Source organism: Nomascus leucogenys, chromosome 19 (genome assembly GCF_006542625.1).
Source record: "Nomascus leucogenys isolate Asia chromosome 19, Asia_NLE_v1, whole genome shotgun sequence".
Classification (NCBI taxonomy): Eukaryota; Metazoa; Chordata; class Mammalia; order Primates; family Hylobatidae; genus Nomascus; species Nomascus leucogenys.
The window spans coordinates 75,237,577-75,264,364 of NC_044399.1; the positions used below are offsets into that span (position 1 = coordinate 75,237,577).

At 44.0% G+C, this 26,788-nt stretch overlaps 1 protein-coding gene across 4 annotated transcripts in view; it reads left to right on the forward strand.

The window, feature by feature from the left end:
* Window positions 1-26,788, forward strand: part of SMG6 (SMG6 nonsense mediated mRNA decay factor) — a 239,887-nt gene that overhangs the window by 52,258 nt on the left and 160,841 nt on the right. For all 4 annotated transcript variants that reach the window (XM_030800159.1, XM_030800156.1, XM_030800157.1 and 1 more), the window contains exons 9-10: window positions 2,930-2,991; window positions 10,994-11,139. In XM_030800159.1, the coding sequence (XP_030656019.1) occupies window positions 2,930-2,991; window positions 10,994-11,139 (208 nt within the window). The remainder of the gene's footprint in view (window positions 1-2,929; window positions 2,992-10,993; window positions 11,140-26,788) is intronic.

Consider the following 26,788-nt stretch of genomic DNA (forward strand, 5'->3'; position numbering starts at 1 on the left):
GATAAATAAGAAAAATTAAAAAGTTGTAGAAATGGAAGCCAGTCCATGGTGATGTGTTAGAGAGGAAGGAAGAAGGAAGCTCAGACTAAGGCTTTTGTGACTATGGGTTTGGGGTCAGTTAAGAGTTCTCCAAAGTATCTGCCTCAGTGCTAGTTGACTTCATATTGTCTCTTGTAAATGTTGTTTAGGTCCGACTTGATCAGTATGTAACAAATCTGCTCCCTCATGTCACATAACCTTCTAGGATGTATCTACATTTTTAGCTCCTTTCCTAATTGAAGTGTTATTGATGACAACAAAGAGAAAGTATGTTTAGCAGTGACTTTCAGACTAAAAATAAAGCAATGGTTCTCATTAACTAAGGTTAGGGAGAATGTGTTTATAGTTTGAAAGGTTATCTGAGATTTTCTTCACTGCCACTAGTTGAAAAGTAATACAATGAAATCGACTTTTTGCAGTTAAAATATGGTAGTGGCAAGTATGGACTCAGGTAATTAGGTGGGCTTCATCTCCTACCCTAAGGAAAGGATGTTTGTGAAGTACACATAGAAGCACAGATGTTCCAAACCTCTTGGGGCTCTAATTTTAGTCCAGGAGGTGTTGTGGTTCAAACAGTATGAGTTTCCTACCTAATCAGGAAGGAAAACTTAAAAGCAAAACTTGAACGGCTTTTTAGTTGCTCTTATTCCCTTGTTAGCCCTTTGTTGAATCAGCTCACCAGTTCTTTTCCCCGAGATAGGTGTAGGATAAGAGAAAGAAAACTGTGTTTGGAATCTGAAGACCTGGGTTCAAGTTCTAACTCTGCCATTTACTAATGTAAAGTTGCTTAAATTTCTGAGTTGTCTTGGGGGATGGTATTTAGGCTTGAATGAAGTGGGTTAGTATCTTTTGTTTTTTTGAGATAGAGTCTCACTCTGTCTCCCAGGCTGGAGTGCAGTGGTGTGATCTCGGCTCACTGCAGCCTCCGCCTCCCAGGTGGAGACAGACACCTAGGTGGCCTGACTCACCTTGCTGTATAGACAGGTTATCTTCAATGAAGTATTCTGAGCTTTTTATCTATAAATTAAATGAGTGTAACTCATTATCTATAAATTAAATGAGTGTAACTCATTTAAAGCAAAAATAGAGTGAACATTCTATGCAGAGTTTGATGTTGATCATTGGTAAAGTGAGAATGTACCTCTTTTCCCACACTTGGCTTCCATATGAAATAGATGGAACTGCCATAGCTTGATTGGTGTTCTGTTTTGCAAGGGGATTAAACAGGGACTTTTTCCTTGTGGGGCAGACTGCCCAGGGATACAGGACTCCTTGCCCTGACCACTGGGATCCTGGGGTCATTCTTCACTTCTCTTCCTGGCTGGCTGCAGAGCCCTGAATATACTGCTTCTAGGAGACCAGGGAAGATGAAAAGGAGGTTTAGTTTTTAGATTGTTTCTGCTTTCTTTGGATTTGAATTGAAATTTTTTTCCCTTCCTTGTTTTGCTGAGAAATCTTTTGGTTTTGATGGAAGTAGATTTCCTAGAACCTTGAACCACGATTGTAAATTGGTGGCTCATGGGCCAGATGTAGCTGGCAAATGTGTTTTTTTGGCTTCTTTAATGCTTAAATTATTTTCATTAGTAGCCAACATGTAAAAGCCAGAGGATTTCACATAAAAATCCAGATTCAGCCAGGTGCAGTGACTCACACCTCTGTGATCCCAGCACTTTGGGAGGCTGAGGCAGGAGGATTGCTTGAGCCCAGGATTTTGAGACCAGATTGGGCAACATATTGAAAACTCCTCTCTACCAAAAATTAAAAACTAGCCAGGTTTGGTGACACATACCTGTAGTCCCAGCTACTCAAGAGGCTGAGGCAGGAGGATCACTTGAGCCCAGGAGGTCGAGGTTGCAGTGAGCTGTGATCACACCACTGCATTCCAGCCTGGGCGACAGAGTGAGACCCTGTCTCAAAACAACAAAACAAGCTGGGTGCAGTGGCTCATGCCTGTAATCTCAGCACTTTGGGAGGCCACAGCAGGTGGATCACTTGAGGCCAGGAGTTGGAGACCAGCCTGGCCGACATGGCAAAACCCCATCTCTTCTAAAAATACAAAAATTAGCCGGTTGTGGGGGTGCATGCCTGTAATCCCAGCTACTTGAGTGGCTGAGGCATGAGAATCGCTTGAACTGGGAGGTGGAGGTTGCAGTGAGAAATCATACCACTGCACTGCAGCCTGGGCGACAGAGCAAGATTCTGTCTCAAAAAAACAAAAACAAACCCAGATTGCAGTTTCCAGCTTGGGCCCACATAGAGGATTTGGCTAAAACTGGAGTGGAATAGTCATAGGTTGCTACTGTCTCCATCAGCATACTTCATGCCTAGCTCTTTAGACTCTTGAATTTTCAACTCCAGACCTAGAACATGAACTCTAGTTTTTAAAGCTGGTGAAGTACAATTTGATGAGCTAGTTACTAGTGGGTTACCTTGCTCTTGGTTGTCAAAGAAGAATCCTGCTTTCCTTGCTAGGTAGGTAGAAAAATAACCCAAATACAACCAGGGACTTCAGTATTATCCTTGCTCCTGTAAGAGTTTCATTTCCATGATTATGGAGCCAGAGTGGCTCCTAGATCCTCAGAGAGCTGTGGGCATCTTTCTTTACATCCTGCTTATTAGGATTCACCACCTCATCCCCTGCACACAGGTGCCACTGCCGGCAGAGGGTGCTGTCTGCTCACTGAGCCTGTTGTCATCTTGGCTCAGCTGAGCAGCAGCTGTTGGGCATGTGCCCTGGGTCTGTGAGAGTTTGGGCATGTCCATTTGGTTCCCATCCCTAGTGCCCACCCCTTAGACCCTGGCCAGGTTATTGTGTCACTGGGGACTCTGTTCAGTGACAGGAAACTGGGGAAAGTTTAATTGTTTTCTCCTCTCCCTTTTTCCCATGCAGCTGAACAAAAGGTTCATCCTCAGTTTTCTCCATGCCCATGGGAAGCTGTTTACCCGGATTGGGTAAGTGTGCAGGATGTTTATTTTATTTTCCTACATTACAAGTCATTTTGGAATTTAATATTGTTAGCAACTGGACTGTGTTTGTAACTGAGGGCACAGGGTGTGAATTCTTAGAGGCCTCCACCTTCTCTTCCCTTCCCTTCATCTTCTGTCCTACTGTGCTCATGAAATTTGGGAAATATTACTCTTTATCTCTCTTGTTTCTTCTTTCTCTACCTTTAGTAAAACCCACCTTTAAATACAATCTTGTCCCAGCCCCCACCCCAGTCCCTCTGGGTTTCTCTTTCCTCTGCCTTCCGGCTCAGTCCCTAGTGAGTGCCTCAAGGCAGTTGTGCTAAATCCCTGGGTGCAGCTGTCAGGGGGTCCTCCTTGGGAAGAATACTGTCCACTAATTTTCCATCAAAAATAAGAGTAACATTTTCTTTCTATATCCTTTTGACCCATATCCTTTCCTCCTGTGTTCAGTTTCCTGTGCCATGTTGCTGATCTCATTAAATACCAAGCCTCTTACGGTTTCATCATCCACCATGGATTTCCATAGACATCTTAGGGAAGGTAGTGTGTGCAAAACTAACACTTGACTGCTTAAATTCCTGGAAACAGATCGAGTTTTGAGTATTCCTTTATTCCTCGGGTGGATCCGAGTTCTTCCTCACTGCATAAAACTAGTGATCCTAAGCCCAACGTAATGCCTACACACCAGAGCAGATGGATGCCTGGTGCCTCTTTAGTGTAGGATCTCCCTGAGTATAGGAGAGTGAAGAAAGGAGTAGGTGGCAGTGCCCCCAGACCAGTCTTCCACTAGACCAGTCTTCCACTGGATTCTAAGATTTTCTGAGTTGGAAGTTGTATTGTGAGCTACCCTTTGGGGTGATTTGTTTTGAATTATAAACACCTCAGTTATTGTCAGTGTTTCCCTTTCACTTCTCGTCATAACTTCGTAAGTTTATCTGTAATTCTCTAGAAGGCTTTCTTTTTTTTTTTTTTGAGACAGAGGCTTGCTCTGTTGCCCAGGCTGGAGTGCAGTGGCGTGATCTTGACTCTCTGCAACCTCTGCCCTCTGGGTTCAAGTGATTCTCCTGCCTCAGCCCCCCGAGTAGCTGGGATTACAGGCACGTGCCACTGCGCCTGGCTAATTTTTGCATTTTTAGTAGAGATGGGGTTTCACCGTATTGGCCAGGCTGGTCTTGAACTCCTGACCTCAGGTGATCCACCTGCCTTGCCCTCCCAAAGTGCTGGGATTACAGGCGTGAGCCACCATGCCCAGCCTAGAAGGCTCTCTTAGTGGAGGTAGGGGCTATGTCAGTTTCCACATACTGTTGTAGTTAACTTTTTTGAGAAGCAGAAAGGCTTGGTTCCACTGGAAGAAACTCTGCTTCACGGGTGGTGGACTAGAAAGTGTGCTTATTACGTATTCATTTGGTATCAACCTGGGTAAGAATGATAGTGATGGTCATTGCAAGCACAGTTTGGATTTCAAAATGACTTGGGAAAATTGGAAAAGGTACCAGTAGATGAATCTCTATCTGTAGACATAACGGGTGGAGACATTCACTTAGGCAAAGTAAACTAGATGCATCACTGGTCCCATCTCCTGCCTCCCACCTCCCCCGTCCTGCCACTGCCACCAGTTTAAGTTCCACTCTGGCAGTTTTTGCCTCACTGTTGTGTTCCTAGAGCCTGGCATGTAGTATTTGTTGTATAAATGAATGAATTATAAAAAAACGGATGGATTGCTAAGCACTGCAGAGAAATATGTAGTATTCTAGTAGGTTACTGTAGACCCAAGACAATCACTAGTGAGTAAGGTAAGGCTGTAGTGACAAGGTTGAAGGTGGATAAGATGATATCAGTATCATCTTAAAAATAACGCATCAGAGTAGGAAATACCATTGTGCTACACTTAAAGTGACAGTTGATGGTACTCCTGCTTCTTACTTATTCTTTTTTTTTTTTTTTTTTTTTTTTAAAGAGATAGAGCCTGTCTGTGTTACCCAGGCTGAAGTGCAGTGGCTATTCACAGATGTGATTATACCGCACTATAGCCTTGAACTCCTGGCTCAGCCTCCCGTGTCACTGGGACTGCATGCTCACACCACCACAGCTGGCTTATTTATCTTTTTTTTTTTGAGATGGAGTCTTGCTCTGTCGCCCAGGCTGGAGTGCAGTGGCAGGATCTCAGCTCACTGCAAGCTCCGCCTCCTGAGTTCACGCCATTCTTCTGCCTCAGCCTCCCGAGTAGCTGGGACTACAGGCGCCTGCCACCAAGCCTGGCTAATTTTTTTTTTTTTTTGTATCTTCAGCAGAGATGGGGTTTCTCCGTGTTGGCCAGGATGGTCTCGATCTCCTGACCTCGTGATCCACCCGCCTCGGCCTCCCAAAGTGCTGGGATTACAGGTGTGAGCCACCACGCCCAGCCTATGTATCTTTTATTGTTCTCGTTTTTTCATCTTTCTCTCCTTTACTACTTTTCACTCAGTGTTTTCTCTCCTTTTTTCCTTTGCCTGTGTTTGTTCTTTAAATTTTCCTGTACCATGTTTCCCTAAGTCAGGGTTTCTCAACCCTTGGTACTGTTGACATTTTGAGCCAGATGACTCTGTTGTGAGGGGCTGTCCTGTGCATTGTAGGATACTTAGCAGCATCCCTGGCTTCTTTCCACTATGTACCAGTAGCACACTTCCCCCACCAAATGTGATGATTCAAAATGTCTCCAGACATTGCCATGTGTTCCCTGGGAGACAAAGTTGCCCCTCATTGAAAACCACTACTCTAGATATTTCTTGCCCTGTTAGAGACTTTTGGGACTAAAAAAGTTATAAATCTTGGTGCAGAATGTAGGAACATTTAGGATATATTTTTATCAGGTTATGCAGTAGTTATACCCTGATTTCCCCTCCACTTCTAAAATTCTTATATTTCGACACATATTTTGGAATAAGTTTGGGAAAGGACCACAGTAATGATTAAAAAGCGAGATAATGACGGAGCGCGGTGGCTCACGCCTATAATCCTAGCATTTTGAGAGGCCAAGGTGGGAGAATCGCCTGAGCCCAGGAGTTTAAGACCAGCCTGGGCAACATAGGGAGAAGACCCCATCTCTCTTTTTAATGAATATAATAGAGAATTTTTTTAAAAGCCAGAAAGTGAGATCTGAAAGGAAAAATTAATTTTAAAAAACATTAATTAAAAAATATTTATTTAGAGACAGCTGTAGGGTGCCTAACATGTTTAAATATAAAAGGGTCCTAATAGGATAGTCTTGATTTTTATGGGATGACAGTAAGAGAAATTGGCTTCTGTTGTAGCTGGAGAGATTTGGGTTAGGTGTAAGAAAATTTCACAGAAGGGAAGATGTTTGAGAATTTTCTTTTCTGGAGGCCTTTAAAAATGAATAGATACCTCATTTGTCTGAGGTGGTTTACTGTGTTCAGGTTATTTTTCAGGATCTCTTTTATTCCTGCATGTAACATTCTGTTGTCAAAAAGGTAAAGCCAGCCCAATTTCACCTTGGTAAGAAATGACTGATGGTAGTTTTCACTGAGGAAAATGTATGTCGATTCTAGGCACTACACTCTCTCTATGGGTATCCTCTTATTCTGTCCTGGAGGTAAAATAAAATCGAGCCCCGTATTTATTCTGGAAGGCAGAAACAGAAATAACGTTTCTATTGCAGGGAAAAGGGTATAGAAGTCTGTTAAGACTAGGGAAGCAATGAGCCCAAGCCACACCCAACATCGTGGACTGTTGCCTAATTACCAAGAAGATGTGAAATGTGGGCGGCGTTGAGAACGAATAAAGAGTGAGGAGATTGTAATGGGGAGCAGCTGAAGGCACATCACTCTCCCGCCTGCCCTTTCAGAAAAGCCCCGACGCTGCGCTTCCACGCGTGGTCTGCTCTTTGCCTGGTGCTCCACACTGCGTCAGCAGAGACTCGAATGCCTACTATGTGCAAGATAAGTCTCTTAACTCCCAGCACTAGCTGACGAGAGGTTCAGAGCTTTAGAGGAAATATTCAGTGCCAAAAAGAGTTTGTTTTTCACCACTTACTAGTTACAAGATCTTGAGAGTAAACAAGTCGGAGCTGCTGTGGGCTTCAACTAACCTGGTCAGTGGTTTAAAGAGATGGTCTCTGAGGTCCATTCCAGTCCTTATGTTCTGTAGCACTGTGATTTGTTTTTTTTTTTTTCTCATTTCCACCCTGTCAACATGGCTTAGTTTTTTGGTTTTGGTCTTTTGCTCCTGGGTTGTTCCTATCTTGCTCGGTTTTTTAAAAATTAAGAGGTTGAGAAAAACTAACCTGGATTGTTTTCTGCAGAGAATGTTGTCTACCCCAGCTGTGTTCCTCAGCATCTGAGGGCTGAGTCCTGCTCGGTTAGTCACTGTCTGAGTCAGTCCCGGGCCTAGGTCCCGGTGTTGTCTGAAAGATTGGTTTCTTGAAACTGCCATTCAAATGAAACAAGGTGTCTCTAGAGATCACTTCACAAGGCAGCCACTTTAGTCAGTGAAACACACAGCCCGAAAACGATGGTATCTTCTGAGGTTTTAAAGGATAGGGACGGAGTCACCTCGGATTCGGGAGAAGGACTCAGTCGAGGTGCCATATGGCTCCTGACAGACCCTTTCCTGGTGAGAGGCAGATCACACCTGCACTCGGACTCCACTGAGAGAGGTTAGGTAGCTGGCAGCCTATAGGTTCTGAATTTGTGACAGATAGTATACTTTTGCTTCCTCTTACTGCCTTGATCACAGTTACCACTTTAGTTTTACTTGCTTGCCTAGTCATGCTATTTGCATAGCTTTAAAGTCTCCTGGAATTCAAAGACTGATAAATTTATTTTGTACTTTTAATTTTTAAAAATATAATGTTTGTGTCTGATTCATTTTTTAAATTAACAAATGTTCTTAAATACAAAAGTAAGATGTATTCATTATGGGAGAAATCTTTTCTTACTTTACAGTGCTCTTTGTAAAGTATTTAGAAAACTCAGCAAAGAAGAACAAATAAAAAATTACCCACATTCCTACCACCTAGAGATAACTCCACCGTTAAAATTTGGTAAAATTTTTTCAGTTTTTTTCTACATATCACATACACACCTTTTTTCAATTGCTTTACAACTATTTTCATTTAATATATTTGGAAGTTTCTCTCACATGATTAAAAAATGTAATACAACTTAAAAAACTAGTATTCAATTGTGTGCATGCTCCTCTTAATCATCTGTTGTTGGCCACTGTAGATTGCTTCCGATTTTTGGCCATTATAAATGACCACTTTTTATAAGTTTTCTCTGTTTCTTCTCTTCCTACTTTGCTGCGACTGCTGTTTCTTCTTGGCTATAATTTTATAATTATTACATAGGTATTATCCAGAAATCCTTATAAAAGTATAACATTAAAACTAAGACTAAAATTTCTTTTAACTCTGTGCCCTCCAAAAAGATAGTAGTAGACATCAGGGCGTGTATTCTTCCAGACCTCTCAGTCATCTACCTACATACTTACATATGTGTCCATCGGTAACGCGGGGTGGAGCAAAGATTATTTCTCAGAGAGAAAGACATAAAACTACTTACAGGTAGTTTGAGGCCAGAATTAGATAGCATTTTGGTTACAAAACTGGAAACCAGAAACCACCTACTGAGCCCTGAGGAGGGTTCCTCTCTTTATCTGCGCCTCCCGTGGTTACTGCTGAACAAGGCTGGTTTTCCATGACTAGGTCCACCTTCTCTCGCATCTCACATTTGAAGTTGCTCTGACTTATATCCTCTGCATTCAGTTTTTTCTTTTGTTTTAATCATGTTGAATTAGTTGAAAGGCAAAGGGAGAATTTTTTTAAAAAACTTCTTATAAAAAGGAAATGTGGACATTTGACCTAGTGCTCGTTCAAGACTTCAGTCTGACCCAGAGAGTGTTAATGGATCTGTTTCAATTCCTACCCCAGGGAAGAGGCTTCCTCAGACACAGCTTCGAAGCAAAACTCTCCCACGTGACACTTCTGTCCTGTCGTTCTGTGCTGGCTCTCTACTGCCTTTCAACACGGAGACACATGGCTCTGAAACTTGCCCAGCGTGGCTGCTTTTCAAGCAGAGTGAACGCTGCTATTCTCCTAACGAGAAGTGCTAGTCCCCCTCCCCACCTCTGACCAGAAAGAGTACTGCACAGTGTCAAGATTTAAAATGAAACCTTTGTTATAGCCCATGGGGAAAAATGGATCTAGTCCAGCCCCAAACATATCACTCTCTGCCATTCCACATCTTCCAAGAGTTTTAACGGCTCTGAAATTTTTTAGAGAAAAAAAAAAAAGAGTTTTGTTTTGTTTTGGAGGGGTGGGTACTTGAAATGGCATGTGGAGAAAAAAAGCAAATGCATGGCATCTTTTGTGCCAATGAAAATGAGGACAGCTCAGCAGAGAAGGGAACTGGAATGTAAACTGTAATTGACCCATAACTGTGGCACGACTTCTGGGCACCAGGGGGTCAGTAATAGGAGTTGCCATCCAAGAGCAAGGAGTGAAGATTGCCAAGATTCCAGAAAACCTGGAGTTTTCTAATCTGGGGAGGGCACTACTCAATTGGGAAGGGCCGGGATGGGTGAAGCTAGAAGCACCTTCTCTAGAACTTGAAACTGGTTTCTACCTTTTGAGAAGGATTACCTTCCTTGTGGCTTTTCAGAAGCTATTAATCCAACCTGGAGCTGTTTCCCCAAGCCCACAAGTATGTCACAAGCAGTTTGTTTATTTGGGGGCTGGGGGACATGGTAAAAAATATTTTGGTGACCACGAATTGTTCGGCATAGCCCTAAGGCCTGTGTGCCTGGCTACTTACTCTCTCTAGCACCAAGCTTGAACTTGCTTTTTATTTCTGAAGACTTCAGCTGTGGTTTGTTTCGGTTGCCAGAGAAGCTCCAGGCATGCACCACTGTTTGGGATCCAGTGGCCACATTTGGCAAGGAGTGATTTGAATGACCTCTCCTTAGGAGCCCTAGGTCACTGGCTAGATTTCTGCCTCCCTGCGTTACAGCCTCTTCCTGTATTGGGAGTGGCACTTGGCCAGGGCATTATATTTCCACTGGCCCGAAAACATACAGACCCCGATGAGCAGAGGCTTGTGAGAGGGAGGAGGACGGCAACACAGGAAGAACTGAGACAGATTACTGGGGGCTTCTAGGTCTAGGCGTTCTTCAAGGGGCAATTTGGGATCCTTGGGTGGAACAGTCAGTGTGATAGTACCTCAGAAGACAACAGCAGAACTATGTCTGGTTACCTAAAGTAAGCGCTGGAGTAAAAAATCTTTAGGCCGGGTGCAGTGGCTCACGCCTGTAATCCCAGCACTTTGGGAGGCCAAGGCAGGTGGATCACTTGAGGTCAGGAGTTCGACACCAGCCTGGCCAACATGGTGAAATCCGGTCTCTACTAAAAATACAAACATTATACGGGCATGGTGGCACATGCCTGTAGTCCCAGCTACTCAGGAGGCTGAGGCAGGAGAATTGCTTGAACCTGGGAGGCAGAGGTTGCAGTGAGCCGAGATTGGGTGAAAAGAGTGAAACTTTGTCTCAAAAAAAAAAAAAAAAAAAAAAAAAAATTTTTTTTTTTTTTTTAGATTCATGTTACTTTTTTAATTGAATTAAGTTTCGTACCAGAGCGTTTAGGGACTGTGAAGGTTTTAGGAAATTTGTTGAGTATTTCGAAAAGCTGATGGTTTCAGAGAGAAACTTTGATATCAGCTTGAACGCAGTTATTGCCAGGGGTGAGGAAATAGCATACCAAAGCATAATAACTCATAGTGATTTATCCAAAACTTGAGTTGTTTCCATCTCTGGACCCTGAAAACTCCTTTATCTTGAATTTGTTCAAAATTGCAGGATACCAGGAAGATTTGTGAAAGTAGCAAAGAAATGTCCTAGGCAGTCTGGTTATGTGTGTATGTGTGTGTGTGAGACAGAGAGAGAGAGACTGAAAGAGAGAGGTGCCTCACTGATGGGTTTTCTGTATCTGCAGGATGGAGACTTTCCCTGCAGTGGCTGAGAAGGTCCTCAAGGAGTTCCAGGTGTTACTGCAGCACAGCCCCTCTCCCATTGGAAGTACCCGCATGCTGCAGCTTATGACCATCAATATGTTTGCGGTACACAACTCCCAGCTGAAAGGTAAGGCATGTTTAGTTTCTTCCTCTAGAATATAGACAGATAGAGATTAATGTAGCTTCTTTCTTGTGTTACCATACCTACCATACCTACCTCCCCCCACCCCACCCCCGAACACACACACCCTACCCTTCCTACCATTGCCTCAGATATTTAGTTTACTTTGAAATCTGTATGACTCTGTAGTGCTTGGGTGGGATGGAAGGAGGGAATCATGGGTATAGAGCTTAATTTGCAAATGCAGAGATGCTGTTGCACATCTGGCCACACGAAAGGCAGCAGCAAGGCCTCTTGAAGGCTGCAGACCCGGAGCCTCTCCCAAGGGAGAGGCATTGCTGAGATGTTTCATCGCAGAGACCATACGCTTGGCAGGGATTGGGAATAGCTGTTTCTGGACTCATGTACCCTGTTTGTTCAATATGGAAAAGTCTAGTTCCCTATGGGATATCCCTAGTGGGAGCCTGCCAGGGAGTAAGAACCGAGAATTGATGAGCTTTGGTGACTCAAATCTGGAAGCACAAAAACCACCAGTCCCAGAATTTGGCTATTATACCAGTGTGCATTCTGAAATGTTTTTCTGAACATTTTGGGGTTTTTCATATGGGGTCGGGTGGGTGTGGAAGTAGAGGGGAGAAGGGCAGATTGGCAGGGTTTTAAATGCTCTGATGACCAGGTCAGGGTCAAAGGATGTTACCAGGATTCCTTCCCTTCCCTTCCGTTCCCTTCATTTCACTTAGGTAAGGATGATATGGTATGACTTGATGGAATTATGTAGCACAGGGATAACATTATTTTCTGTGTTTGTTTGCAAGGGTGATTTGGTCCATGCTGCCTAGGAATCATTTCAGAACACTGACAGAGAGTGTTTGGTCTCAGGGCAAGAAATGCCAGGAAGTGGGAATTGGCCCATAGAGGCCCTGCTGTAAAACAGATCTGGTGTTTCTTGACAGAGTGCTGCTGGGTCTCTTGTTGCCCCTTTTCATAGCACTTTCTCTCACCGTGAGGTTGATTTATTTATCTCCCCACTTGTACTTAAGGGTTATGCTTCGCTTGCTTGTGGTGGGGGGCGTGAGTCTGCCACACTTTGCCTTGAAATGGAATTGTGGGTCTTTCTAGGACTCGGCAAGGTCCTCTCAGAGTGCGTCTGGGTTCTCAGCTACTTCTGAATCTAGAGGATTTCCTCCTCTCATGCTGCCTGCCACAGTGCTTAGAATTCCCAGCAGAAAGTGAGATCCAGGGGCTTAGATGCCTTTTTTGAACTTGGCTAATTTTTCCTGTGATGGCTATTTGGGTAAATGGCCCTAAGGAAGCATCGAGTGTTAAGTGGCAGCACTGGTTTCCAGGGAGAAGAGAACAAAGTTTGTAAAGTGCTGTGCTGGTGAGGCCCAAAGGGGAGGAACAGTCTGCTACCAAGTAGGAAGCCCACTTGACTCTGGAAATGGGCCCTCCTGAGGTGCCCTCTCCTGTTCATTTTCCCATCTCCCACTAAAAACAACCCACAGAGGTCAGTGAGCTGCCTGTCACAGAGCTGCAGCCTCAGCCAAGACATTGTTCCAGCACCAAATGACCTGTGGCTTCTTTAGGTGTGACTGTAAAGGACCTGCAGCCCTTGCCCATGAAGCATCTGTTTTCAGCAGCTTCTATTCCGTGGAAAGGAATACCTTGGCCTTTTAATAGGCCACCAGTGAATCTTTTTCTTGTAGCTGTTGTTAAGTAAAGGTTAAGAAAATAATGGTTAGCCGGGTGCGGTGGCTCACGCCTGTAATCCCAGCACTTTGGGAGGCCAAGGTGGGCAGATCACCTGAGGTCAGGAGTTTGAGACCAGCCTGGCCAACATGGCGAAACCCCGTCTATACTAAAAATACCAAAAATTAGCTGGGCTTGGTGGTGGGTACCTGTAATCCCAGCTTCTTAGGAGGCTGAGGCAGGAGAATTACTTGAACCTGGGAGGTGGAGGTTGCAGTGAGCCAAGATTGCAAACTATACTGCAGCCTGGGCAGCAGAGTGAGACTGCATCTCAAAAAAAAAAATAATAATAATAATTAAGAATTAAAAATAAAAAAGAAAATACGGGTAAAAGGAAGGTAAGATGGTGAGTACAGAGAAAGAAGTCGGTTGTTCCCTGATTTGAGGCCAAGGTACTTTTTCTAGGACTCTTCAATGGTGGGTCATAATGAGTACCCTCTAGCCAGGAGAGACATGTAAAAATAAAGCCCATACTTGAGACCCATATTTTTCATTACTGGTCTGCTCCTGACTCACCTCATTGTCACCTCGATGAGGTAATTGGGGCCAAGAAGAGTATGAGTTGAGGTGGTCAGAGGCTCCAAGGGTGTTTCAAGGAAAACGGCCCAGGCCACAGGATGTAACACTCGGTGAGGACAGAGAGCTCTGTGGACGTGCTGCCAGGTATACCCAGTGTGCAGCTGAGGTGGCCATCCATACCCCACTCTGTGGGCTGCCATTGGGAGAGGGGCAAGCAGAGTCCAGACCCCGCTGTGTGGGCTGCCATTGGGACAGGGGCGAGCAGAGTGCTCAGCAGGGCTGGCTGGTGGGAAGATGCACTTTTCCATTTCCCAGCACATGAGTCATCATCTTTGGTCCCCTGTGCTGTGCTGTGCTTGCCTGGACAGTGGCAATAAGGGGGTGTTGTGGCTGAGTAGCAGCATCTGTGCCGGGGGTGGAGAAGGAGGGGGGTTGGGGAGAGGGTAAAGATTTAAATCCTTCACTAATCAGCAGCAGTTTGAATCACATTTTTACGAGTAAGGAAGTGATAAATCAGCCCTGTGTGTTCAACCCCCAAGTCCCGTCAGCCAGTGCCCTTCTAAAGGTTTCTCCCCTGGCCGGTCTGCATGCTGTCAGAGTTGCCACCCACCCTCAGGGCCCTGGCTGCCTGAAACCAGGAAGCAAGAGCCTGATGCTGCCTTGCCCTCCCAGGTGCTGGGGTCTATGGTGAATTGGCAGTCACTGCAAGCTACAGAACATCTGGGCCATCATTTTTCTTTCCATTCCTTCTTGGACATGTCCTTCTGGGTGGGTGTTTTGCATATGTCAGTTTCTGGACTCTGTGGAGAAGGAGCATTCCAGCCTGAAGCAGAAGTGATCTTGTGGCCCACCAGGCAGTTGAGATCCTCGCAGTCTCTACCTGAGTCTTCCCTGTAGACGTGGTGCCTAAGGAGTATGATTTGGAGAGCCACAGGGGAGCAGATTCCTTTCTTTAAAAGTGTGTCCTTTGCTGGTGCCTCTAATGCTATCGTGAATCATTTGTTTTTTGTGTGTTCAGCGCCACCCTTGTATAACTATCTTCTTTTCGCAATATCAGTAATCCAGGATGGAAATCATATGGTTGCTAACATTTTACTGTGATTACTTTTCAAGTGTGTAGAAAAGCTTTGGACACTGCAGAAGGCAAAATGAAAGGAAAAGTTTAGATGGTGGTGAGAGAATGGCATCTTTGCCTTTCCCTAGGTTATGGTTTTCCCAGGAGCCCACTCTGCTCTTGGGGGCAGAGGATGTGAGACCAGATTTGCCCCCCTTCCTACAGGACGAAATAAGTTGAATAATGCCACGTTATTTAGCCAACTAAACTTTCCAGTTTCAGCAGTGGTCTTAAAACTCATGGGTTCACGGGTGTTGGTAGAGAGACCTTGATCTCCTCTCGGATGGGCCCTATGCAGTCCTACGTCAGTGGATACGGAATTCTAGAATCCTCATACTGCACACTCAGGTAGTTGGGGATAGATAAATTTGAGGGGTGGGACAAGGGACGTTTGAGGGCCTTGGCATAGGGCCTGGTATTTATTAGGCATTCAGTAAGCATTTGCTGAGTGCATGGGTGAAGAAGGCAACAGTTCTGGGAAAGCCAGCTCTCACTGAGCAGTGTGTTCCTTACCTGGCCCAGGTCCAAAGCTGGTGGTGAGATAGGTGGTTCCCAGAGTGATGTCATAACTGATAATCTCTCTAAGGCATTCTTGAGCCTGAACGGAGGAAGGGCTTTCTCCACGTGCCTCAGTATTTAACACTTCAGTAGTCATCTAATTGGTTGACGTGATGCCGGAGGGTGACCTATTGCTCTAAACCACAAGTACTCCAAGAATTTTAATTTTTTAGAAATTTTGTAATTTAAGGAAATAAAGCTCTAGTTTCTTGAAGGGAAGAATTGAAGCAGCATTGTGGTAGGGGAGCACTGAAACCCCATTGCATCTCCCATCTGTGCCCAATTTGTTCCAATCTGGCCCTTTTTTTTTTCTTCCTTCATTTTCTCTCCCCCTCTTGTTCTCTCTTTTTCAAAAATGTTTTATAATTCCTGGAATCAAAACCATTTCAGGCACACACTGTTTTATTTTACTGTATTATTGGATTATACCGCCTATAAATCACTGGATGTTACTCATTGGCCACCACTGGAATAACTTCCCTTTTCTGTGCCCTGGCTCCCCCTGTTTTCCTCTACCAGTTTCATAGCACATACATCCATTTCAGCTTTGCAGAGAAGCCCCGGTGGCAGCAAGAGGGCACCCAAGAGACACTTCTTGCACGTGCTATTGGTATTGCCTGCTTTTAGGGAAGATTTGGGAGCTGGGATTGAGGTAGAGCCTACCTGGCATTCCTTTCACTATCATTTATGCCTGCTTTTTTTGGGTGGGGGGAGGGAGGGACAGAATCTTGCTCTGTCGCCCAAGCTGGAGTGCAGTGGTGCGATCTCGGCTCACTGCAACCTCTGCCTCCCGGGTTCAAGCAATTCTCCTGCCCCAGCCTCCTGAGTAGCTGGGGTCACAGGCGCCCACCACCACGCCTGGCTAAGTTTTGTATCTTTAGTAGAGACAGGGTTTCACCATGTTGGCCAGGCTGATCTCGAACTTCTGACTTCGTGATCCGTCCACCTTGGCCTCCCAAAGTACTGGGATTACAGGCATGAGCCACCGCACCCAGCCTTATGCTTGCTTTGAATGGTGTTAGTAATCCTGAATTACAGGAGGTACAGGGAGTGTCACATGTGGGTTTCCAGAGGGACAGAAAGCTAGCTAGCTACAGCTGTCTGTGTAGGACTGATAGCTTTAACTTGTAGGTGTGGATGTTTCATGCCATTGTTGTGATAGGAGGTGACTCTAGTTCAGTTTGGTTCACAACCGAAATGTCCTTGTCTTCCAGCATACAACAATCTTAGAGACGTTCAGAAAAGCAGTATGCTCCTCTGTGGTGATTCACTTCTGTCTTGAGTCTCTTACCCAAGCAGAATGTATGAAGTGCCTAATCCTCCACTTGTCAGAACAGTTGTACAGGAAATCCACCTTTCATAAGGGGTTAGGCTTGAGTTAGCTGTGTAAACTGGCCCCCTCATTCCTCCTCCTATATCTCTGGTGGTAGAAACCCTCAGGCTTTTTCTCGACAAGGATCTGTGGGTAGATTTCTGTAGGGAATCATTGCCACCTGACTTTCATTTTCAGGATGCCTCAGTTTAGAGAAAATGAACAGAGCCAGCCTGAGCAAGGAATTTTGTGAGAAGTAGATTCAAAGGTCAGAATAGGTTAGGCTTTGGAAGGCAGGCCAGAGAAGGATGCATGCTTCAGCTCTGCCCTCTTTCCCTGTGGGGGAGATAGAACTCTTGACAGGCCGCTTAGTGCAGACTGCTCTCGGCACTCTCTGCCTATGGATCTGCCTGTAGTTCCCTGAAGAGAAGTGAGTATGTCAAGGGACCCACCTGTCTTTCCACCTCTGGGTTCCAGGGTCCTTGTTTTCAGAATGTATTTAGGCTGGGGAAGGAGAAATAGGAAAAGCCAAAGAAATGAGAAAATTGTCATCTCAATAAAATTAAGCCTTTTATCATATCAGTTGAAGAAATGGTCTTTGTTTTGCCCCAGGATAGCCATGCGGTTTGGTGTCCGTGGCTGCTTTGGTGTGGAGTGCGAGATGCAATATCCCATGTTGCCCAGATTTCGTTTCTTTTGCCATTTTATAGCTTCTCAATTTGATTGTTTGTGGTTTTCCTTTGTTTTTTTTTTGCCCTGATATGGACTTATTCTGAAGGAGAAACATTATTTGGGGGAATTTTGGCAGCAGAACACTTTTCTTTTCTTTTTTTTTTTTTTTTCTGAGACGGAATCTTGCTTTGTGGCCCAGGCTGGAGTGCAGTGGCACGATCTCAGCTCACTGCAACCTCTGCCTCCTGGGTTCAAGCGATTCTCATGCCTCAGCCTCCCGAGTAGCTGGGATTACAGGCACAGGCCACCACACCCGGCTAATTTTTATATTTTTAGTAGAGACAGGGTTTCACCACATTGGCCAGGCTGGTCTCAAACTCCTGACCTCAAGTGATCTGCCCGCCTCAGCCTCCCAAAGTGCTGGGATTACAGGCGTGAGCCACTGCGCTTGGCCTGGCAGCAGGACTTTCAGCTACCTTTTCAGAGCTCTGTGTTTTCTAAATGTATAGCTTGGGTGTGGGTGTGGGGCTCAGGCCAGATTCTTACTGTATGCTGAATTAACAGAGAAAGTAGGTATGTTCTAGGGGGATGGTGAGGGGTGGAAAGTGTTGAACTTTGGACCCTAACCAAGTAAATGCCTATCTGAGGAAGAATTGTAGTTTTCGGAGGGCGTGACCAGTAATGACAACCACAGCAATGACTCCATGCTAATACATGATGACACTTTATAATTACTGCATATGTGTTTTCCTTTGATTCTCTTGTCAGCCCTGTGAGACAGGCCGGACAGATATTTTGTGTCCTATTTCATAGATGAGGAAAAACATATCAGAAAGGTTAAGCAGGGCTGCACAGCTAGTAAATTATACACAGGTGTCAAGTGTCCATCCTTTGATATCAGAAAAAAGAAAAAGCTTCTCTGGGCAGCTAGACAGTGCAAGGAATGTCCCCCCCAATCTGAGCAGTCTTTTGTTCTCTGATGAAGAAACTGACCTGTGAATCTGATCTGAGACAGGAAGAGGAACAGGAGTAAAGGTAAGAGAGTTGGGGTAAGTCAGAATTCTCCGAGTGGCGTGAGACTCAGGTGGGGCTACAACAAATAAGCCAGCAGAAGGTTGTTGTTTGGGCAACTCAGGGCTGTCTGGAGTCCATGTTCATTATTGTCATGGGTAGAGGAAACCTCCCTCTCACATGGAAAGCGCAGTCCATGACTAGTTGGTAGAAGTGTTTACTCTTTTCTCTTGGTTTAGGATACATAGTGTCTCTTAAAAAGGAGTGGGTGGATTTTTTTTTTAATTAACATTGTTTCATATTTTCACCATCATGTCTAGTATCCCTCTTCTTTTAGAAAAGAGGCCTTTCACATGCTATTCTTAGGAGAGACTGTGCTTCTTTTTGTGCCCTGGGGGGAAGGTAGATATGTCATTGATACAGAAAAGAGTGTGAGAGTATAAAACATCTGAAAGAAGGATAAAGTAAACGCACATGTAACTACCACCCAGGTTAAGAAATAGAATATTGTCAGTCCCTCAGATGTTCCTATGTACTTCATCTCTGTATAGCTGTAGTTACCTCCCGAACAGGTAACTATCATCCTGACCTGCGAATTCATTTCCTTACTTTTCTTTGTAGTGTTATCACCTAGTATGTGTATGTGTGTGTGTATGTATAGATAGATAGATAGATATATATATATATATATATATATATATATGTAAAATATAATTTGGGGCCAGGCACAGTGGCTTGCGCCTGTAATCCCAGCACTTTGGGAGGCCGAGGCGGGCAGATCACTTGAGGCCGGGAGTTCAAGACCAGCCTGGTCAACGTGGGGAAACCTTGTCTCCATTAAAAATGCAAAAATTAGGCCGGGCGCGATGGCTTATGCCTGTAATCTCAGCACTTTGAGAGGCCGAGGCGGGTGGATCATGAGGTCAGGAGTTCTAGACCAGCCTGGCCAAGATGGTGAAACCCCATCTCTACTAAAAATACGAAGATTAGCCCTTCACGGTAGCAGGCTCCTGTAATCCCAGCTACCGAGGAGGCTGAGGCAGGAGAATTGCTTTAACCTGGGGGGCGGAGGTTGCAGTGAGCCGAGATTGTGCCACTGTACTCTAGCCTGGGCAACAGAGTGAGACTTCGTCTCCACAAACAAAAAGTTAGCTGGGCACGGTGGCACATGCCTGTAATCCCAGCTACTCAAGAGATTGAGGCACAAGAATTGTTTGAACCCAGGAGGTGGAGATTATAGTGAGCCAAGATCACGCCACTGCACTCCAGCCTGGGTGACAGAGCTAGACTTTGTCTCAAAAAAGTCAAAATAAAACAAAACACGTAATTTTGCTTTGCTTGCATATAGATGGAATCGTGCTAATCATACTAATTATATTCTTTTCTCCCTGGCTTATTTTGTTCCATATGTTTGTGAGTTCTGTCCATGTTCATATGTGTAGCTGTAGTTGATTCATTTTCATTGCGGTAATCTTACATTTTAGTCACATTAGTTTATCCATTCTTCTGTTGATGGGCATTTCAGTTGTTTTCTCCTTGGGACTATTACAATCATTGAGTCTGTTGATGGTTACTGCAGTTATTGGTACCTTGGGAGTTATATACATCATCCTATATTTTAAAATGAATTTTATTGAAGTAAAGTTTACATACGATAAAACACACCCATTTTAAGCATGCACTTCAGTCAGTTTGACAAATTTACATGCCCAAGTAACTAATCATCACAATCAAGATAGAGAACATTTCCATCATCCCCAGAAGTTCTCTTTGTGCCCATCCCAGTTGATCTCCATCCCACCCTTTGCTCTAGGCGACTGCTTATCTGCTTTCTGTCACTGTATGTTAGATTTGTCTTTTCTAGAGTTTCATGTAAATGGAATCCTAAGAGTGTGTACTCTTTGTGTCTGACTAATGTCTGACTTCTTTAGCTCAGCATAATAATTTTTAGATTTATTCATGTTATTACGTGTATCAGTATTTCATTCGCTTGCATTACTGAGGAGTCTGGATATTCTGTAGTTTTGTTTATCCAGTTACCTGTTGATAAACATTTGGGTTGTTTCTAGTTTTTCGCTATTATGAATAAAGCTACCATGAACATTTATATGCAAGTATTTTGTGGACATGTTTTCATTTCTCTTATGTAAGTACCTAGGAATGGATTTGCCGGATCATATGGCATGTGTATCTTTAACTCTGTAGGAAACTGCTAAACTGTTTTTTGTGGTGGTTGGACCATTTTATATTCCCTCCAGCAGTGAGAGTTCCACTTTTTTTTTTTTTTTTTTTTTTTTTGAGACGGAGTCTGGCTGTCGCCCAGGCTGGAATGCAGTGGCGCGATCTCGGCTCACTGCAAGCTCGCCCCCCGGGGTTCACGCCATTCTCCTGCCTCAGCCTCCCGCGTAGCTGGGACTGCAGGTGCCCGCCACCTCGCCCGGCTAATTTTTTGTGTTTTTAGTAGAGACGCGGTTTCACCATGTTAGCCAGGATGGTCTCGATCTCCTGACCTCATGATCCGCCCGCCTCGGCCTCCCAAAGTGCTGGGATTACAGGCATGAGCCACCGCGCCCGGCCTAGAGTTCCACTTTCTTTATATCCTTGTCAGCATTTGGTATTGTCATTTCTTTTTATTTTAGCTATTCTAGTGAATGTGCAGCGCTATATCATTTTGGTTTGTGTTTCTCTAATAACTAAGGATGAGAGACTTTTCATGTGTTTATTTGCCATTTGTGTATCTTCTTTGGTAAGTGTTTACATCTCTTGCACACTTGCTCCACCGCCGCCAGGCTGGAGTGCAGTGGCGTGATCTTGGCTCACTGCACTGCACCCTCTGCCTCCTGGATTTAAGCAATTCTCGTGCCTCAGCCTCCCGAGAGTAGCTGGGACTATAGGTGCTCACCACCACGCCTGGCTAATTTTTGTATTTTTAGTAGATATGGGGTTTCACCATGTTGGCAAGGCTGGTCTCAAACTCCTGACCTCAGGTGATCCACCCACCTTGGCCTCCCAAAGTGCTGGGATTACAGGTGTGAGCCCAGCCCCACTTGTTTTTTTTTTTTTTTTCTTTTTTGTTTTTTGAGACAGAGTCTCACACTGTCGCCTGAGCTGGGGTGCAACGGTGTGATCTTGGCTCACTGCAACCTCCATCTCCCGGGTTCATGTAATTCTCCTGCCTCAGCCTCCCAAGTAGCTGGGATTACAGGCGCACACCACCACACCCGGCTAATTTTTTGTATATTTAGTAAGACGGGGTTTCACTATGTTGGCCAGACTGGTCTCAAACTTCTGACCTCATGATCCACCCACTTTGGCCTCCCAAAGTGCTGGGATTACAGGTGTGAGCCACTGCGCCCGGCTTTTTTTTTTTTTTTTTTTTTTGAGACGGAATTTCACTCTTGTTGCCTAGGCTGGAGTGCAATGGTGTGATCTCGGCTCGCTGCAACCTCTGTCTCCCTAGTTCAAGCAATTCTCCTGCCTCAGCCTCCCTAGTAGCTGGGATTACAGGCTTGCACCACCACACCCGGCTAATTTTGTATTTTTAGTAGAAACAGGGTTTCTTCATGTTGGTCAGGCTGGTCTTGAACTCCCGACCTCAGGCGATCCGCCTGCCTCAGCCTCCCAAAGTGCCCACTTGTTTTTTTTTTTAATCAAGTTGTTTGTCTTTATTATTATGTCTTAAGAGTTCTCTATATAATCTGGACATAAGCCCTTACCAGATTTATATTTTGCAGAAATTTTCTCCTGGTGCTTTCTCATTCTCCTGTCTCTTCTGTTTCTCTTTTTCTCCTCTCTTCTTTTGGATGGATTATTGTTTCCATTCCACCATTGTCGTTGTGCCCCCTACTCCTTACCCCCAGCACTCTTCTTTTCTTTTAGGGTTACCCTAGGAATTAAAGCATGCATACTTAACCTTGCCAAAATCAAAATCAGATTTCCATTCTCCTCCTAAACAATACAAGAACCACAGAAAAACTTAAAATTTTATTTATTAAATTTATTTTCCCAATTTGCATGCCATTGTTGTCATGTATATTCTTTTTTCCTTTTAAACCCTATAAAACAAGTTATTGTTATTTTTGGTTTGATTTATTTGGTTTTTTAATTATTATTTTGACAGTAAATATTTGTTCAAATGCACCTATATTTTTTGAGGCAGAGTCTCACTCTGTCACCCAGGCTGGAGTGCAGTGGTACAATGTTGGCTCACTGCAACCTCTACCTCACGGGTTCAAGCAGTTCTTGTGCCTCAGCCTCCTGAGTAGCTGGAATTACAAGGGCGTGACCACACCCAGCTTTTTTTTTTTTTTTTTTTTTTTTAGTGGAGATGGAGTTCACCTTGTTGGCCAGGTTGGTCTCGAACTGCTGACCTCAAGTGATCTCCCCACCTCAGCCTCCCAAAGTGCTGGGATTACAGGTGTGAGCCACTACGCCTGGCCTAAATTCACCTGTATATTTAATGTTACATTCACTTTTGCATTTCAGACCCTCTATCTGGGATCATTTTCTTTCTGCCTGAAGTATATTATTTAGAATGTATTTAGTGAAGTTCTTTTGCTGGCAAATTTTCTTCGTTTTTTTATTTGTCTGAAAATGCTTTATTTTACCCTTATTCCACTAATAGAATTCTAGCCTAACAGTTACTTTTGCTCAGCCCATTGAAGATAGGTTACTACTGTCTTCGGGCTTTCACTGTTGTTGATTAAAGTCAGCTATCAGTTTTGTTTCTCTTTTGAAAGCAGCTTGTCTTTTCTCTCTAGGTGCTTTCCAGGTCTTTTTAAAATCTTTGATGTTCCACAGTTTTGGTGATTGGTCTAGGTTTGGATTTTTAAAAATTATTCCTGCATAGTAGTTGTCGGGCTTCATGTAACCTATGAGGTAGGTAGGTTGGTTGGTTGGTTGGTTGGTTGGTTTTCCTATCAGTTTTGGAAAACTCTTAGTGTTCTTTTTTCAAATACTGCATCTCCCCATGCTTTCTCTTCTCCTTCTGTGACCCTGATGAGACATATGTCAGACTTAGTTTTTGATGTCTCTTAAACCTTTCTTTGATTTTTCTGACTCCCTTCTTTTTGTGCTACATTCCGGATAATTTCCTTAACTATCTTTCAGTTCATTGAACCTTTCCATAGCTATATCTAATCTTCTATTAAATATGCCCCATGGACAATGTTTTTAATTTTAATAAATTTTTTATTTCCATATTTTTTTAATCTAATCTGCTTTGACTTTCTTTATGGTTTCTTATTTCCCAAATATACTTGTGAGCTTGTCTTTTATTTCTCTAAAATATATTCAACATGGCATTTTAGAGACTCTATAATCTGAAATGGTGTATTTGGGATGTAGCCTTGTGGGACCCTAGCTTTATGATAAGGATCTTGGCTGTGTCCATGAAGACTTGGAAAGCAAAGTCGAGTTCATCAGGTAGCAAATGTTCTTAGGGTAAAGGCTGTTTGTAATGCCACACTTACCTATCTAGTTTCCCATCTTTACTCATTCTCTGACCAAAGGATTTTCTTTTATTTTACTAGCTCACAAATGCTTTCCAAAAAGATTTTTAACATACTTTTTTTTTTTTTTTTTTTTTTTTTTTCCAGAATAATGAGCTGTTTGATTGGGGGAATGGATCTAGGTGTCTAGTCTGCCGTACTACCAGAGGAAGCTGGGATTTCCTTGTTCCATCAGACTCACTCAAACTTTCTTTCTTTTCTTTTCTTTTTTTTGCTCTGCCTGTGATGCCTGTGAGCAGTGTGACTGGGCACCTACATCCAGGGTGGCAAGGGCATGTAGTTTGCTCTTCCAAAGATTAGTTTCTTTTCCAGCTCCTGCCCATTTACAGCTCAGTCTTGTGGCAAATGGTGTCATTGGGCTCACATTTTTTCATTTTTCCAAGAGGTGTCCAGTCTATAGAATATCACTTAGAGGGCTAATTGGGTGGGGAAGAAAGATCAAAGGAGTGGAGAGGAAAGGCTGCAGCTGAAGTGATAGGAGCCATTTATTGACAAAAAGATGTGAGTTAGAGATTTGGAAAAGAGTACTCTGTTGTTTCAGCTACATCACATTATATATCTGGTGAACCTTGCTGGCCCATGAAATCCTTTCCATTAGTCAGGGTTCTCTGTGCCTTTGTTCTTGACTACTGCTGTTCTTAGAGCTATTCGGTTTGCTTGTGTGTCTCAGTTTCCTTTTCAGAAGGCAGATTGTCGTCTATTTAGGAATGCATTTACTATAATTGGAGTGTTCTGGCTTGTTTAGTCCCCTCTTCAAATACAAGACTCATATCTTGAAGCTTATGTTCAGAAAATGCGCGTGTGATCCCTTTGCCCCAAGTACCAACAACAGATGTAGCAGTTGACACGCTGCAGGGAATTTCCAACTGCTGGGCAGGTTTCTGAAATCCGGACACGTGCTGTTCACACTTTGGCTTCTGAGTTAAGGATCAGTGGTTGAAAGAGGGGAGGAGCTGGCAGGGGACCGCAGGGAGAAAGATCTTACAATGCCTGCCCAGGGCTTTAGGCTGTGTCAGCTTTCTGCATCTCTTCTCCAGCTGGAGTTGGCAGGGTCGAGTAAATCACTGCAGAGTGGTTATGAGCCGAACTCACCAGGGACTTCTTTGAGGCACACCTGTGACGTCATCCTGTTATCACTGTCTGTTCCACATAACCTCTTTTCACCTCTCCCCTGAGAGAGGGTGATGCCCAGAACTCATGTCAGGGCAATGAGCAGAGGAAAATGTTTCGTAAGTATTATTTTTGAGATGCCTGCTAGGGATACAGTTGTAGGCCTTTGACACATGCTTCAGTATTCCTCATTGGAAGAGAAAACCCCTGTTTGCAAACATGGCCTGAATACCCCTTGTGGATAAAACTTCTTTTTAAACTTGGAAAGAAAGTCTTGAAACTCCTAAGTGGTCTCTTTTTGTACCCCTTACCTCTCCCGTTCCCTCCCAAACACGCGCACACACACACACATATTACATACACAGAGTCTGCTGTGTTCAAAATCCTTCACTGACTTCCCATTTCACTCAGCGTAAAAGCCACGTTATTTACAAGGCCTTCGTATATGGACCTCTTCTCCTGCCCCCTGCATTGCCTCTCTCTGAGCTCATTCACTACTGTTCTCCCCCCTGGCTTGGTTACTCTGCTTCAGCTACACTACCCTTCTTGGAAGTCCTCTGCTGAGCTGGGGACTCTCCCACCTTTGGCCCTTCGCATTAGCTGTTTTCTCTGTTTGGAATGTTCTGCATCCAGCCATCTGCCTGGTGAATACCTCACCTCCTATAAGTCTTTGCTTAATGTTACCTCCATGAGACCTACCCCAACCATCCTATTTAATACTGCTGCACTGTACTCCAAACCTGCACTCTTTATCTTCCCATTCTACTGATTTATTTTCTAAATACTAGATAATTTACTTAATGTGCATATGTTTATTATTTATTTTCCTCTACTATTCTGCAAGAATGTAAGCTCCCTGCTAATAGGGATCTTTGGTCTGTTTTATCCACTGATATATTGTGAACAGTACAGGTCACAGTACCTGACCTGTTGTAACTTCTCAATAAGCATGTGTTATATCAAGTTCAAGTCAAAGAATAATTTGAGGCCAGGTGCCGTGGCCGACGTCTGTAATCCCAGCTTTTTGGGAGGCCAGTGCAGGTGGATCACTTGAGCTCAGGAATTCAAGACCAGCCTGGCCAACATGGCGAAACCCTGTCTCTACTAAAAATACAAAAATTAGCCAAGCATGGTAGTGGGCACCCGTAATCCCAGCTACTTGGGAGGCTGAGGCAGGAGAATGGCGTGAACCCGGGAGGCGGAGCTTGCAGTGAGCTGAGATCGCACCATTGCACTCCAGCCTGGGCAACATTGCAAGACTCCGTCTCAAAAAAAAAAAAAAAAAAGAATAATCTGTCAGCAGGTCAGCCTGGACAATGAAGATTGAATGGCAAGGGCAGGGGCATCTGTTAACTAGGTTATTGCTCATAATCTTACTGTCTTTCCTTGTTTTTTGTTAAGGTGACTTTCTTCAAAGCATAATTTCCAAATGCATATTTTACATCCTGGCATTAAAGTAAAATCCATTAAATGTGCTTTGATATCTACTGTTGTATTAATCCTTTCTCATACTGCCATAAAGACATACCTGAGGCTGGGTAATTTATAAAGAAAAGAAGTTTAATTGACTCATAGTTCCACAGGCTGTACAGGAAACATGGCTGGGGAGGCCTCAGGAGAATCACAATCATGGCGGAAGGCAAAGAGGAAGGAGGCACGTCTTCCATGGCTGGAGCAGGAGGAAGAGAGTGAAGGGGGAGGGACTACAGACTTTCAAACAACCAGAGATCCCGAGAGCTCCATCAGGAGACAGCACCAGGAGGATGGTGCTAAACCATCAGAAACCACCCCATGATGCAGTCACCTCCCACCAGGCCCCACCTCCAGCACTGGAAATTACAATTCAACATGAGATTTGAGTGGAGACACAATCCAAACCGTATCAGCTCTTAACCCTAGAGTAAATATCATCGGGGCTCTGGAAAGTAAATTGCTGTAGAACAGCGTAAGTTCAGTCCTTTCTGGTCTCTTGAATCTTTCGTCTTTTACTCTCTGTCCTTTCTTCCTGCCTAGAAATACTTTTTTATTTCCCTACTCATATATCATATTTTTACATTCACCTTACTGGAGCAATTCTGTCCTATTTATGTAAACTAAATG